This window comes from Aulonocara stuartgranti (assembly GCF_965226115.1).
Source record: "Aulonocara stuartgranti genome assembly, chromosome: 12".
In the NCBI taxonomy this organism is placed as follows: Eukaryota; Metazoa; Chordata; class Actinopteri; order Cichliformes; family Cichlidae; genus Aulonocara; species Aulonocara stuartgranti.
The window spans coordinates 9,370,001-9,386,058 of NC_138948.1; the positions used below are offsets into that span (position 1 = coordinate 9,370,001).

General features: G+C 40.2%; 1 protein-coding gene across 2 annotated transcripts; it reads right to left on the reverse strand.

Moving 5' to 3' along the window:
• Window positions 1-2,728: 2,728 nt before the first annotated feature.
• On the reverse strand, window positions 2,729-15,683 carry LOC309718657 (long-chain-fatty-acid--CoA ligase ACSBG2-like). 2 transcript variants are annotated; one of them, XM_082554118.1, is made up of 14 exons: window positions 15,015-15,683; window positions 14,689-14,882; window positions 13,560-13,843; window positions 12,587-12,675; window positions 11,879-11,999; window positions 11,692-11,772; window positions 11,468-11,617; window positions 8,985-9,152; window positions 8,725-8,906; window positions 7,796-8,026; window positions 6,231-6,448; window positions 3,765-3,904; window positions 3,431-3,674; window positions 2,729-3,163 (listed from the first exon to the last, which is right to left on the reverse strand). In XM_082554118.1, the coding sequence occupies exons 1-14, from the start codon at window positions 15,056-15,058 to the stop codon at window positions 3,072-3,074; spliced, it is 2,238 nt and encodes a 745-aa protein (XP_082410244.1). In that variant the 5' UTR covers window positions 15,059-15,683; the 3' UTR covers window positions 2,729-3,071. The 2 variants fall into 2 exon arrangements, with proteins under 2 accessions (XP_082410244.1, XP_082410245.1); XM_082554119.1 differs by lacking the exons at window positions 13,560-13,843; window positions 14,689-14,882; window positions 15,015-15,683 and adding an exon at window positions 12,751-12,803.
• Window positions 15,684-16,058: the final 375 nt, after the last annotated feature.

A 16,058-nucleotide genomic window follows, 5' to 3' on the forward strand; every position in this document is an offset into this window, starting at 1 on the left:
GGATAAGATGTAAATTTTCTGCTCAGTTGAACAGACTGTCTCTGGCCAAAATGCCATCTTTATCTGAAACAAGTTTATCCAAGGATGTAATCTGATTTGTCGGAAAGTGGAAAGGCAGGCATATTATTCCAGTTTATCCTAAAGACACCTCTGTGTGCAGTTGACATGTGATCTACCATGCAAGTCCTGAAATTAGGCCAAGCTAAATGTAGCTTGTGTTTTTCCCATGCTTTAGGTGTTGCCTCTGGCTTTGTTGCCTGCAATTGTGCACAGTCTCGCTACTCATGCACTTAAAAGCGCAATACAAATACAGGCCATTTACCATTTAAATATCCCTAATCTAGCTGGATCTTTTTGGTAATGAGGTTGTCCACACTTAAAGACTTAAACTGGAGCCTGGGAAGCTTTTCCTTATTCGTGTCCAAGAAGTTTTTTTGTTTGTTTGTTTCTTTTTTAGAAGAGCTGAGAAATGTATAGTCATTATTGCATTATTGGCTCAGTGCTAAACTGACAGCTTCACAGCTCCCCGAGTCTTCAGTTGCTCCAAAACACAACAGGTGGGGTAAGAGAAAGAAATGATATTTCTCCCATACTGGCTTCTCATCACTGGATCTGCCGCACCTTCCTGAGCCTGGTTCTGCCTGAGCTTTCTTCCTGTTAAAAGGGAGTTTTTCCTTTCCACTGTCGCCAAAGTGCTTGCTCATGGGAGGTTGTCCCATTGTTGGGATTTCTCTGTATTATTCCAGGTCTTTGCCTTACAATAGTAAGTGCCTTGAGGCAACTATTGTTGTGATTTGGCGCTAAGTAAATAAAATTGAATTGAACTCTTTTCCTCACATATAAAGTCTTAAATAATCAGGTCCCATCATATCTTAAAGACCTTAAGATATCATAATTTCTGCATTTATTCAGGTCTGGATCAGGCAACCCTGAGCCAGGTTATGCTGCTACAGGCTCAGGCTGATGAAGGATGCAGGGACCTGCGGAGCCTGGTTCTGCTGGAGGCCTCTTCCTGTTAAAGTGAAGTTCTTTTCGCTTTAGTAAGACTTTTACTAATGAAATTGAAGGTCCGTATCCTTGAACTTCAGGCACTGAAGCCTTATAATGCATATACATACCTTTTAGTGAAACAATAGGCCATATACATTTTAAATATAGGACACAGACACATTTTTTAATTACAGTTTGGTCATTTTTAATTGACTATCATAGAATGATAAAAGAACCCACCCACCACTTTAATCACACTCTAGATCTTGTTTTAACATATGGCATAGAAACTGAACATTTAACAGTGTTTCCTGAAAACCCTCTCCTGTCTGATCATTTCCTGATAACATTTAAATTTACAATAATTGATTACACAGCAGTGGAGAGTAGACTTCATCACAGTAGATGTCTTTCTGAAAGCGCTGTAGCTAAGTTTAAGAATATAATCCACCCACTGTTATCATCTTCAATGCCCTGTACCAACATAGAGCAGAGCAGCTATCTGAACGCTACGACTCTGGATACTGTAGCTCCTGTGAAAACTAAGGCCTCAAATCAGAAGCACCTGACTCCGTGGTATAATTCTCATACGCGTAGCCTAAAGCAGATGACTCGTAAGCTGGAGAGGAAATGGCGTGTCACAAATTTAGAGGATCATCATTTAGCCTGGAGAAACAGTTTGCTGCTTTATAAGAAAGCCCTCTGCTGAAAAAGTTTTTCATACATTTATTACTTCCAGGCTGGACTACTGTAATTCATTATTATCAGGATGTCCTAAAAACTCGCTGAAAAGTCTTCAGCTAATCCAAAATGCTGCAGCAAGAGTGCTGACAGGGACTAGAAAGAGAGAGCATATTTCTCCTGTTTTGGCTTCCTGTTAAATCCAGAATTGAATTCAAAATCCTGCTCCTCACATACAAGGTCTTAAATAATCAGGCCCCATCTTATCTCAATGACCTTGTAGTACCATATCACCCTATTAGAGCACTTCGCTCTCGCTCTGCAGGCCTACTTGCTGTTCCTAGAGTATTTAAAAGTAGAATGGGAGGGAGAGCCTTCAGTTTTCAGGCCCCTCTTCTGTGGAACCAGCTTCCAGTTTGGATTCGGGAGACAGACACTATCCCTACTTTTAAGATTAGGCTTAAAACTTTCCTTTTTGCTAAAGCATATAATTAGGGCTGGACCAGGTGACCCTGAATCCTCCCTTAGTTATGCTGCAATAGACATAGGCTGCCGGGGGATTCCCATGATGCATTGAGTTTTTCCTTTCCAGTCACCTTTCTCGCTCACTATGTATTAACAGACCTCTCTGCATTGAATCATATCTGTTATTAACCTCTGTCTCTCTTCCACAGCATGTCTTTATCCTGTCTTCCTTCTCTCACCCCAACCGGTCGCAGCAGATGGCCCCGCCCCTCCCTGAGCCTGGTTCTGCTGGAGGTTTCTTCCTGTTAAAGGGGAGTTTTTCCTTCCCACTGTCGCCAAAGTGCTTGCTCATAGGGGGTCATATGATTGTTGGGTTTTTCTCTGTATCTATTATTGTGCGATTTACTGTACAATATAAAGCGCCTTGAGGCAACTTTTGTCGTGATTTGGCGCTATATAAATAATATTGAATTGAACTGAATATCTCAAAATAAATATTAAACTGTGTCAAACTGTACATGGAGAAGCACAAATGTAAAGTTTACAATTTGCACATGTGTGATTGGATAAATTCAAACTACTGATATTCATCTCACATTATAAAAATGGCTTTAATCTCCAGTCTTTGCCAGGTGAGATTACCTTTAGGAAACTGGCAATTAACGCTGTAAAAATCATTAAATACACACAGCTGCTTCAGGTATATAATACATATCTTACATATCTTTTGAGCTACAGTGGGATTTATGATTCATGATATTTCCTTCAGAAACTGACAGACACCAAGCAGTATCTGTGTCATCATACAGTCTATATGTGGCATGTTCGAGTGATATGTTTGGCAAAATTTTGACTCTGACTTATGTCTTTTATTTACAAAAAAGTATGTATGTCCATACATCCCATGACCTCCTCTCACCCCTGTGCAATGCACTCTATTGTTTTCCTGCAGCCACTGCATACATTTCATTTATTTTCTCCTGGTACATTTTCACAACAATGGGCCTCCTCAGTTTCATGGTGGGTCCTAGAAGGACAACAAAGAAAAATAGGTTATTTTGATCTCATGATAAAGTTTAGCATTCCGCTGAGCTTAAAGAGATTAAATCACTGCTGAAAAGACTCCACGGAAACACTGTTTGGCAGTCACTCCAGTTACAAAACATTGACCTCGGTTAAAAATGATTAACAGTAAGTTAAAAAAAAAAAAAGCAGAAGCAAATACTTACTTTAAATGGCAGTGCTACATGTACTATACTTGTAGGAAAAGGAAAATAAATTTCAGATAGCTGACCTAGCTCTCCTCCGGTGACGGAGAAGTCTTGTTCCACTATAACCCACTTCTGGACTTTCTGGGCATTGGATGTTGATCGGGCATTAACACGCTCAATGCCAGCCTGAATGGCACTGTAAATAGCTGGCTCCTTATTGGCTATAATCTCGGACACCTTGGTTGCTTTTACGCTGTGCTGTCGGCAAAATTCCAAAGCCTCTTGATTCAGCTCATCTGTGGGCTCGCCATTGTCATCCACGACACACTGCAGAAAAAGAAACAGAAGTGGTAACTCTTTTTTTTTTTTTGCTTATTCAGCAACAATGCCTGTATGCAAAAAGAGAGGATCATTTACTTTAAGTGTGAGCAGCATGGAGAGGAACTTGAGCTTGTCTCCAATTAGCATGGCGTTGCTGATGATGGGCAGTTCAGACTTCACTGCATCTTCAATGGGGACAGGAGGGATGTTCTCGCCACCCGCAGTGATGATGAGCTCTGTGCAGGAAAGACAAAAACGCGTCACCTCTTATTAAGTTGGCGTATCTCAGTATCTGGTTGTAGGGTTTTAAACAACTAGCAGTGAAAATAGGTAGTTAGTTCCACGCTTGACTTGACTTTTATGCACTCACTACACAAAAAAGTGTGATTAGACAACAATTCTGAAAAAGCATACTTTGAATTCTGCTGATCATTATGTCCAAATCACTATTTTAATTTATTATACAAACAGATGGGAATTACCTTGAGTAAAATGTCAGTTAATGGTGTAAAAAAGAGAAGAAAGAATTAAAGCTAGAGAAGACAATCATCTTACACCAGCTGTAAGTGGTATTAATTCAAACTGTAAGTCTCTAGGCATCACAGGAACTCAGCCATGAAATGTCCAGGTTCACATTGCCGAAGCTCTAGCTCTGCTGACTCAGTAATTGCAGAGTATTAAACCTACTCTGGCATTAACATCAGCTCAAAAACTGTGTGCCAGGAGCTTCGTGGTGGCCGAGCAGCTCCTGTAGGTTTAATGTGTAGGTGGCCCAGTATTTTTGTCCGCAAAGTGTAAGTAAGTTATGTGTTTGCTTGTTTGTTTTTCAAATGTATAATGTACACTTTTCAAAACATAAGATGTTCTTCTAAAGTGTGTGCTATTTTTCCCCCAAAGGAGTTAGATTTTAATGCTGGTAGTGCTCAAATAATCAGATGGTAAATCTGTGACATGTTTGTGTCAGCTCCTCTGGCGTTGTATTATTAGGGTAATATTTCAACTACTGTTAAAGCTAAGGTAGCTCTGACAACTTTATATACGCTCACAGTCGCTTTATTAGGCACACCTTGCCACTACTGGGTTAAACCCATTCCCACATAGCAGACAGGTCTGGCCCTTTTATACACGTGTGTGTGTGTGTGTGGGGGGGGGGGGGGGGGGGGGGGTCAGAGTGTGACCCCATAAAGACTTCCCTAAACCTGCTAGTCTGGAAGTCCAGCAGTTCATCTAAACAAAAGGCACTTAGACTAAAACTGACATAGTTACGTTTACCCTACCATAAAACAAAAAAAAGGTACGACCTCTCCCATGCTCCTAGGATGTGGGTGTGAATGCCAGACCACTCTGGAATGCACACAAAGTCTTGTAGTGAACAACAGCCTAAGTCATCAAAAGGTCAACATGCAGTATTCTACCATATGCAAACTTATATTATTAAAAGATTATACTGACTACTAAGTGCAATTTTCTATTGACAGCATGCCACATCCGGCCCAATTGTGGTTTGGTTTATGTGGCTCAGGCTCATAGAAAACAGGTCTGGCATCAAGCTGGCATTTCTGACTGACTGGTGTCATGGCAGGGTGTATGTCAACCAGAGGTGGGCTAGGTCTGGCAATGATGGCACTATTTATGTTCCTATGTTCCTATTTTAGTTAGAAGATCCATATGCCATGTTGCAATACTGTACTGCTATGGTAGCCAACGTTTCAAAAGCAGGTTTGACAGGTTTGTGAGTGTACACTTTATCCAAAACCTAGTGACGGTTTACTCATATTTGCCACCAGGTGGCTGTAGAGCAGGTCACCTACTGGTCGGAACGTTAGTGGTTCGATCCTTGGCTCCTCCAGTCTGCATGTCAAGAGTGTGAGTGTGAATGAATGTACTTAGGAAGCACTTAGTTTAGAGAAAGTGTGTGATTGGGCCATGTTGTATAGAGTGCTTTGAGTGATCTGGTAGAATAGAAATAAGAATCAGTCCATTCACTGTCTGAACGGAGGTTTGTCAAGTTACATTTGCACTATTATGTTCTGGCACACAACTTACACATGGCCCACATACCGCAAAGAATTGTGGCCCAGATTTGGTTTGCCAGAGGTAATCCACACTTGAGCCAGCGCAGAACCAACAGTATGTCTACACCTGGCCTTGTGCTGGCCCATGTGTGGGCCACCTCTAGCAAACCAAAGGGCCGTCATTCTTTGCGGTACGTGGGCCATGTGTAAGCACATAGTGTGGGCCAGATCTGGGCCACACCAATTTTGCTATGTAGGTTTTTGCCTTCAGAACTGAACTTTTCTCTCTGAGCAAGGTGCTGGAAACAGGGCAGCAGTTTGAAATGATTTATGCTTTGTGACATGGCATGTTTACCCACTGGTTATATCTTAGACTCTTCTTAGTGCTTGAACTAGGAAATAGGAAAGCATTTCTGAACTTGGTTAGAAACAGGTTCAGCTGTTTTGTTGCCAGTGGCAGTCAATAGAAGTGTGATAAGTGTGTCACAACTATAACCTAAATGTGTCTTTTGGTGCATTTTCTCCCAGATTCAGAGCTATAGCTTACCCTTGATCCTTCCTGTGATATACAGAAAGTCTTGTTCATCATATCTTCCCAGGTCTCCAGTGTGCAGCCAGCCATCCTCATCCAAAGCCTCTGCTGTTTTGTCTGGCATGTTCAGGTAGCCCATGAAGATATTACGACCCCAGAAACAGATCTCTCCATTCCCATCCGCATCTGGATTCACCAGCTTTATCTTACAGCCTATCATCACCTTTCCACAGCTGGAAAGACAAATCAAAAGCCAGTGATGTGACCAGAATCTGCATTAAAACTTTTAATTGAGCACATAGAAATCAGAGCAAAATAACACAAATGTGGCTTAAATATGATCATTTAACATTTTAAGGAGATGGTTGTACTCCTAAAAACAACAATAACTCCTGGCCCTGACACTTTTTTTTTATATTATTGACTTTTTACAGTAAGAAGCTCCGTAACAAAATTAAATATTTTAATACGTTTGGACAAACATTTTCAAATTGTGTCTGTTTTCTGATGCTTTAGTCTAAATGAACCATCCTCATTTTTATTTAGACGGGAAGTATGAATATATAAAGAGCTGTGGCTGCCTCATGAAAAAGAGAGATCATCTGCAGACTGCAGAGATATTTGAAATAACACATGGTAATAATAGATAATGGAGTCAAAAAACTAATCATCACACAAATTACTAAAACTAAAAATATACAAAATATACAAAAATATGACAGAAAGTGTCACAGAAAGAGCCCAGTTAAGCAGAAGCATCGAGGTTGTGTCATATTTTTTTTTATGTTTTTATTGTTTTACATGTAAACAGGTGTTTCCTCAGGCTTTTAGGACTTATTCTTATGCTTTTAAGTATATTTCGCTCTTTCACATACAGTTTTTTTATTATTATTATTATTTTAGAGTATTTCTTCCCTCTATTTATGTGTGAGCATGAGCACTGTCATACAAACTTCCCCTTCACTATAAAAGAGTTCACTTTACTTCTGCTCTATTTTGAATTTATTAGAAAGCTGGTATTTTATACTCAGGCTGTTTAACCAAATATAAGGTTGTTGTAAGTTCCTGGTAATATGGGGATTACCCTGTAACTAGTTTATCAAAGGTCAATGTCAGCACTGGACAACGTGGGCACTTGTAACATACCTGCTCATCTTTAAAGAAATATGCCTCTGCAGTCATCCTGAGCTCTACAGAGCTTGAAGTGACTTTCAAGCTCAGCACAAAAACAAACTCCACTAAACCCACTGTTCAGCACCAAGGAGCAGACAAAGTTAAGTTTTTTTCCCCCTCAGAAGGCAGTAAAAACAAATTCAGAGCTGGAAACAGTGAATCTAGGACTTCAGATGGACTGAAGTGTTGATTCAAAGAAGTTTTGTTGCTGTGATTAAAATAAATAGGCCACTGCTAAGAAGTCTATTTCCTTATTAGATGCTGTCAGGTTTTTGTTTACAGTTATTACGTTGGCTATAATCTATCAGGTATGCTTGATGAAAAACAACCATCTATCACCTTCAACACAATATTTTTTGACCCCTGCTTTAACCACAATCCAACACTTCAGTCACGTCGATGTCTACCTTGTGACGCGGTATTCATCGATGGAGATGGTGTGAGGGCCAGAGCTTTCACTCATGCCATACAGCTCTTTCAAAGGGATGTTCAGGCTCATGAAGTAATCCAGAGTGTCTTTGGTAATCGGTGCAGCTCCAGTGCAGCATATTCTGCAGCGGTCCAAGCCCAAAGCAGCACGCACCTTCTTGAAGACCAGATTATTAGCCAGCATGAAGCCCCACGGCACCTGATTCTGTCTGTAACACACAAAATAAACCAATATTTTATCAAAATTATTGAGGATCTTTTTTGTTTAGGAATAATGAACTTAACGAAACTTAAAATATGATTTTAAATAAGGTTTTTCTAGGTAAAGCTGAGCATCACTGGCCGTAGTGCAAAACGCCTGGCCAGAGTCTTGCATGATTTTTTTTTCACTCTCTTTCTCCTTTTATTTGTTTAACCAACACAAAGAAAATCAAAGTAATTTGAGAACTGACCAGCTTCAGCCTAAGGCACCTTCTTTTATGTTGTGCAGACCTGATTGGCCTCACCCTGCTGGGTTATCCTGCAACCCTGGTTTGAGACTTTCCTCTTCTCTTCATGTTTCTTGCTTTACTTTGTAATTTTATAATTTATTTATTCTGTCCTCTTGTACACTGTGCAAGTTTCTTAATGTTTTTCTTGTTTCTAAAATTATTCTGTAAATAGTCCGCTCACAGTGTTTGGGGGCTTGTCCGAGTTACTTCAAAACTGCTTTGAGAAAGGCAAATTTACTACAGTTCTCAACACTATGAGATAAACAAATACGTGAAGAACCGATGACATTACCATCACTCACAACTGCACAAATAAATCTTTCTATGCATTATGAATGTTATAAAGTGATGGCCTGGGGATGTTAAACTGTACAAACATGTGACGTGTTCGTCTAACATCCCTGCTGCTGTCTCACCCATTCATGACACTGTAGTTGTACTGCAGGCCAATGGACTTGGCAAAGCCTGCCACTCTCTTCTTCATTGGGGATGCTTTGGCTCCCACAGCTTTCATCTTCTCCTCGATCTTCTCCCACACACGAGGAACTCCCAGGAAACAAGTTGGGCGAACCTCTTTAAGTGTGTTTACTAAAGAGCCCTGGAAAAATTAATGGTCATTACAGTCAAATATATTTAGTTAATGTTTCCTTTTTCATGAGGTAATAGTCATGCTTACTTTAAGGGCATCTGGCTCTGCAAAGTAGATGGTCCCAGCAAAGCCCATGCAGACCCAAATATCAATCATCTGGGCTGCGACGTGGCTGAGCGGCAGGTAACTGACCAGGATCTCCTCACCGCCTTTTGCTTTTAATATGGTACATCCCACATGGGCAGTCCATGTTATCTGCACATTTAAAAGTGGGGAAAAAGTCACCAGGTATTTTCTTTCGCCAAATATTTGTCTTGAATCTTTAGAGTACTCCTCTCACACATTGATCGAAACAACATTATGAAATTACAGTAGAAGAACTCGCCAGATTATATAAAAGCTCTCTGGTTGAACCACTAGTGCTATGCTTTAACTCTTTGAAGAGTTAAAAGCTTGTCCTTACAACCTACAGCCTGCATAAGATATGCTGCAGTAATTCAGCTTGTTGTGCAAATTCAATTTTATTCATGTTTATTAAAGGTGCTAGAACTAAGCTAATGAAGTGAAAACTGGAGCTTCATAATGAACTATTCCTGATGCAAATGAAACATAAAAAATAGAGCTCAAATACTTAAAAAGCAGTAAATTGGTACAAGACTATCTCTCTATCTAAGTTTTTATTATTTCAGTTTGGTATGTTTTCATATGTTATGTGAAGTGTAACATTTTGCTCTCTCTTGCAATGATAAAAAATACCAGATCCAGATTTTGGAAAGTTGTTCACTTCTAACTTGAATCAGGCTCAACTTCAGGCAAAATGTTTATGTAAATCCATCCATGAATTGAATGAATTGTGCTAACAAGCGAAACTAAGCCAGTTATTTTGGCTAATCTCCTTCTACGTGAAATTTGTGGTTTTTCTGACTTTTGATCATTTAGAACAGGGGTGTCAAACTCAAGGCACACTTTAGGTCACGGGCCAAACAAGATAAATATTTATTGAACACACTGTTTATGTTTTTTAAACATAAATATGAATAAAAAAAGACAGGAATAATATTCCAGATTAAATAAACTTAAAAAAATAAACTTTAACTTTAAATATTTTGCTCTTCATAAAAATATATCCTGTCAAAATTATGCAAGTTAGAAATATGAACATGCTGCCAAAACCCCCAGAAAAAATAAATGAAAGCATATACAAGGTTGGAGCCGCATGTAGACGGAGCTGGGCATTGCTTCAGGAATGGAACTAATAAACTGTGCGGGCCATTCAGTGTCGTACTTTCCCTTGAGTCTATCATTACACTGCAGCTCCATCTGAATCTGCACATGTGCAGTTCAGCAAAGTCCGCTGACTTGGTTCAACATTAATTGGCAACAGGGAAAGTGAGGCAAGTTGCACTGGTGCATTTGTGACAACTTCACTTGAAATGTCTTCACCGCATCATACATGCCATGTCCATGAACTGACAGATTTCCTTGCTGAGCTCAAAAACTCTATTGAGAATTTTTATCCCAACTCAGCCAACGGACCTCTGTATGATGAGGAATGTCGGCAAACTCTGAATCTATTTCCCACATAAAAGACTGAAATTGACGGTGCTTTAAACTTTTAGCTCCGATAAAATTTACGGTTTGCGTTACGGTGATCATTACATGCTCCATTTTTAGGACTTTACCACACAGCCTTTCCTGCTGTATGATGCAGTGATATGCAGTTCTCCCCCTGCATCTTTACTCGCATCCTGCTGACTAGTCCACTTTTTTCACCGCACAACACCGGCGCTCCATCTGTTGTAGGTCCAACAAGTTTGTCCCAGGGCAGTTTCATGTCGGTTACACTTTGACATACGTTTTAAAAAAAGTCTTTTCCTGTCATTGTTCCGTGCGATTTAATGTTCAATATTTCCTCTCCACGGATGAAGATGGCCAGCTGTGCAATGTCCATCATGTCTATACTTTTCTTGTCTATACATGTCTGTACTTTTCAGCTTATCCTGACGTTTTGTCTCGTAGTGCCGTCTTAAATAAAATTCCTTAATTACAGCCACATTAGCTCCACTAATAAGACACACGGGTTTACCAGCAATGCCAGTGTAACTACCGCCCCTCCCACCTCTGCCCAGCGCAAAGCACAAGGCTCGCATGCAGAGTGAAGCGGAAATAAGTGCGAGAGAGAGAGAGAGGGTGAGAGAAAGAAAAAAAAAAACAACCCATGGCTCGCGATAAGGAGCCGGCTCACGTCGTTCACGTCAAGGATCCGGCTCTAAGAGCCATTTCGTTTGCAACCGACACATCACTAATGCATAACAATAATAATACAGCTATATAAAATGATCTCGCGGGCCAGATATAAATGTACGCCGGGCCGGATGTGGCCCGCGGGCCTTGACTTTGACACGTGATTTAGAACAAGACAGAAAAAAGCTGCAATCTGAGCCTTAACAATTTGATGGCTACTTAATAAAATTAACAGTATTCAAAGACTTTTCAGTTCAATCTTAAATCTTAAAAGCCAATACCTTTTAGAAGAAGAGAGAGAGAAATCTCTTGTCAGGGCTACTCACATTGTCATGGCTCAACATGACTCCTTTAGGGTTGCCAGTGGTTCCAGAGGTGTAGATGAGGGTGCAGCACTCATTGGGCCGAAGACTGTCAATCACAGCATTCAGCTGCTCATCGGGCACATCCTCTCCCAGCTTCATGAACTCTTCCCACTACAGAAATAAGGAGGTTGAATCAAAACAGTGCATCAATGATAAGTAAATAAATGTTTGCTATGTAGACGTACTGTATACAGGAACGGAGCTTTCTGCTGTAGCTCGCCTTTGTACTGAACAATGGCTCTCAGATGAGGTAGATGATCTTTAACCTGTTAAAAGATACAAAGATAACATGTGAGGACAGAACCTCACTCACAAGTAATACATGTATTACTTTATAAAGAGATGGTGGTGAATTAAGATGAAACTGCCGACCTGCAGGATTTTGTCGAGCTGTTTCTGGTTCTCCACAACCAGGACATTGGCCTCACAGTTGGCAGCCACATACTGACAGGCCTCTGGTGAGTTTGTGGTGTAAATCCCGGCTGCCAGCCCTCTAAGGGACAAACAATTGCTTGAGCTATATATTACCTTGTATGAGTCACTGTCATGTGTTACCAGTTTGGCTACAGCTTGATGTGAAGTGGAAAATAATTAGATATTTTGTTTGGTGAACAGAAATGAGTATTTTTTTAAACTGTAGATTAAGCAAGAAAAACTAAATAAAGTGAGGGGTGATTACGCCTATCCCAGCTGGCACAGGGCGAGAGGCAGACGGCCTTTCACAATCACACTGATTTTAGAATCAAAAATTAACCTAACCCTGTTCCATGTCTTTAGACTATGGGACACAAATGGAATTCATTGGAGGAATTCTATTTGTGCACTTGTGCAGTTTGTGGCGGTGTCCGAACTGCACAAGTTGAATGTCCCTTAGTACTTCCTGACAGCTTGAAAAAATGCCAAATATCACATCCATGTAATTTTAACTGAGCCTCATGTGGGTGGAGACACAAACAGAGGTTCTGAGATAAGAAAGGACAAAGATAAATGTGCATGTCAGACAGTGCAGAGGTAACACAGGTCCAAAAGTAGACTAATTTAAAATGTTATCAGATTCAGTTCCTTATAGAGTGATCTTACCCGGCCAAGATGCAGCCGATGTCTGAGATGAACCACTCAGCGGAGTTGAATCCCAGAATCCCTACACCATGGTAACGCTCCAGCCCCAACTGATAAAAACAAAGGACAGGTAGATGCTTTTAAAGAAGAAGTGACTTTAATTACACAGCGCAGCAGGCGTATACCTTCGTTACTTCTGCGTCTTGTTGCATTAGCCACTCCACTCACACGGGACACAGATATGGCTGTGAAACATAAAACGTAACACAAGCTGGGCATTTCACACACCCAAGTTTCCAGCATGCTGTTCTCACATCAAGAAGATTAAGATAAGAAGTGCTGTTTATAAAAACTGGGCCAGGAGTTAAATGATTTATGCAGCCTTCAGTTCAAAAAGTATTGTTCAGTTACATAAACACAGCTTTCTAATTAAAAACAACCAAAAAACAAAACAAAAACCGAGTCGATGTTTGTTTAAATCAGAATTCTAACAATCATTTGGTTACTTTGTTTCTAATTCAGAGCATTTGATGACTTAAAAGTTCTAAGTTTGCGCTTTATAGGAGCACAAGTGTCAAATCCTCTAAGCGCCTGGGTTTGAGGTTAATTCAGGAGGCAACAAAGACCTTTTAAGGCCAAAGAGCAAGAATGGGTGCAGGAAAGGTCTAAGGGAGTGATCCCCAGCATCTGCTGATCTCTTGGTTAAAAATGACAACTCTGGCAACTTGGTTTACAACTAACTTTGTGAATGAATGACAACAGCATACGTTAAAATGAATGACTGCACTGTATGCTAAATAAATGCTTAAATTATTTAATTATTTCACAATTCTTAAAATCCAACTTTACTCTATGAAATAATGTTTAAGGCAAATTAATAACATTCTAAAGATCTACGACTGCCAAATAGCTTCTTTGCATTATATTTGAAGTTCACTGAAGTGTAATTTTTGTTCAACAGATGCAGGACGATTTGCAAAACAAGCAAACAAACCTTGAGAAAACTTTTCGCAGCTGCACGACACTGCTCGTAGTATTGGTTCCAGGTTAGAGTCATCCACTGGCCATCTTTTTTGGAAACCAAAGCTGGATGATTCCCATACTTCTCGACTGTCTCCAGGAACATCTGATGGACGGTGATGGGCGCCTCTGAGCCTGGCCCTGATTCCTCCATTCTCAGCCTCACTGCCTGCTCTCTGCCGGTGCTCCATAACTGGTCAGCTGGGGCTAGATTTGTTGCCAAATGGGCCGTCGACAGGGGAACTGCCTTGGGCTCTTCTGTATTGCGAGAACAAGGGCAGCTGCATATACTCTCCATGAATCACAAGTCAAAAGACACAGCTAGTCAGGTGTATCACAGGACTGCAGATATCTCTGTGCTGTTACCCTAGGTGAGTTACTTTAATGTGCAGTGTGCAGTGAAGGCTCTGCTGTTATCTGAGCTGAAACAGGAAGTTCCACATTACAAATGCATACCTAACAAACAGGTTCAGCCAGAAGAAGTCATGTGATTTTAGTTACAGGACTGAATGAGCACACAGACAACATACTAAATTCTGCCATCCAGTAAAAATTCTCGAGTGTTTCACGTGGTTTTAAAAGGCATGTTCAAGACGATCTTTAGCACTTGATGCCCCAGTAATCCTGTATGCTTCAGCATTCCTAAGAAATTTTAAAGCCTTGCAGCCATCTGTCTTTATGAGAGGAGTGATTTCTTTTAAGTGCTATTGTCTTTTTTGTTTTCATATTTCCCGAAAATTTCTTTTCCTTCCAGCTTGCGGTCATTTTATGTCTGAAAATATCTAAAATGATATTTATTTTCTTGTTTCCCCACAGAGTAGGTTATATCTAGCCTTAAATGCCTTTGTGTTTTGACATTTAAAGTGACAAAGTTTATTCATTAGCTTTTTTACAGTTTGCAAATGCTTTTACGTATTCAGTCTTCTTATTGAAAATAATTATTTAAATCAACCTAAAACAAGATAATAAACAGAATTTGTTGAAAAGAAGTGGGTGTCTTTCACTCTAGCTTCTTATGTGAAAACTTTGTGGTTTACACCCAAGGACAGACAATTTTCTTTTAGTTTGGAGGCATACCGTTACCATCGCCATTTCACCCTTACCTGTGGAAAATCCTTCAGTAGCTCCCTTCTGCTCAGACGATATGGGAGGCTGGGTCAGTAACTCAGTGTTACTGAGTGGATGGATCTTTGGAGGCAGTGTTGCACTGAAGTCGCCCGTCTTGGCTTTCCCATTGAGTATGACAGATGTGTGGGTCTTTATATCTGTGGCATCTGACTCAGTTTGAGCAGGAATGCTGGAGCAGACATTGAGATGACACGAATGAGAACTGATGATAATCGTAAAATCTAATTTTTAGATAGTTTGAAAAGAAGTGGTCCTATATTATCTATTTGACCTGCCCAGGGACTCATCTCTCTTTACATACCTTTCCATGTTACCATCCATAACTGCAGGTCTATTGCTCTTCATAAATTAATTTTCTTTGAGCTTATGTCTGCTAGAAACAGAGAAGATGAAATTAGCATGAAAACCCTCCAGAAACCCTCCACCGAGGACTCTCCAAGCAGTTAAGATTATGAAACAGCATCACTCCACTCATTTATATGTGACTGACATTCACCAAAGTCAGTGCAACAGGTCACAGCCAGTGACCGCATGTGCTGCCAATCACACACGCAGCAGCAGTGCATGTTGAAACTACTAGTATTGCGGCAAGAAGCATTGCTAAATCCACGTAGACTTACTTTGCCTCCAAGCAGCACCTTTCACCCAGATAATCGTGAAAGTGCTGCCATTACCAGTTAACATACTGAATAACAATCATGTCAGACTTAAAATAACTCTTCCTTGGCCTGTGCTCTACACAGTGAATGAATGCCCTCTAATGTGAATATTTAGCAACAGCAGAAACAAGTGAAAAGTTTTCTGCAGATATTTTCCTCCAAGTTCAATTAACTGCACCAATAAAAGCAATCAGTCTTTTTGCAGGGATGTAACAACAATAAATCTGATAATCAATGTTGCACCAGATTTCTAACAAATGCTGACTTTGTGTTAAAGATTGAAATCTGTCAAGATAAGCAGGATCTCAGTCCAACCTCAAAATTTCAAGATTGCCCTTGACAAGATTTCTCTGGACCAAAGTTCATAAACTTACAAAACTGCAGTTTGGCAACATTAAGTAGCAGAGGAAAAACCTTTGCTCCAGATTATGTAAAAACTTTATAAACTGTCCTGTGATGCAAACAAATTCATTTTAGCCTCACTGGTGACTTAGTTCTCACATTACACAGAAAAACACCTTAACTATTGAAAATGCATTGGAAAATCTAAAAACAGCAGCAGTGAGAGATGTTAACTCTCTGTGGATGTGCCTGCTCACATCTATTCCTACGTTTCAGTCATATGTTTGATTTAACACATTCACTATGCATCTCCAGAGCCGTGTTTAACCTGAAGTGTACATACT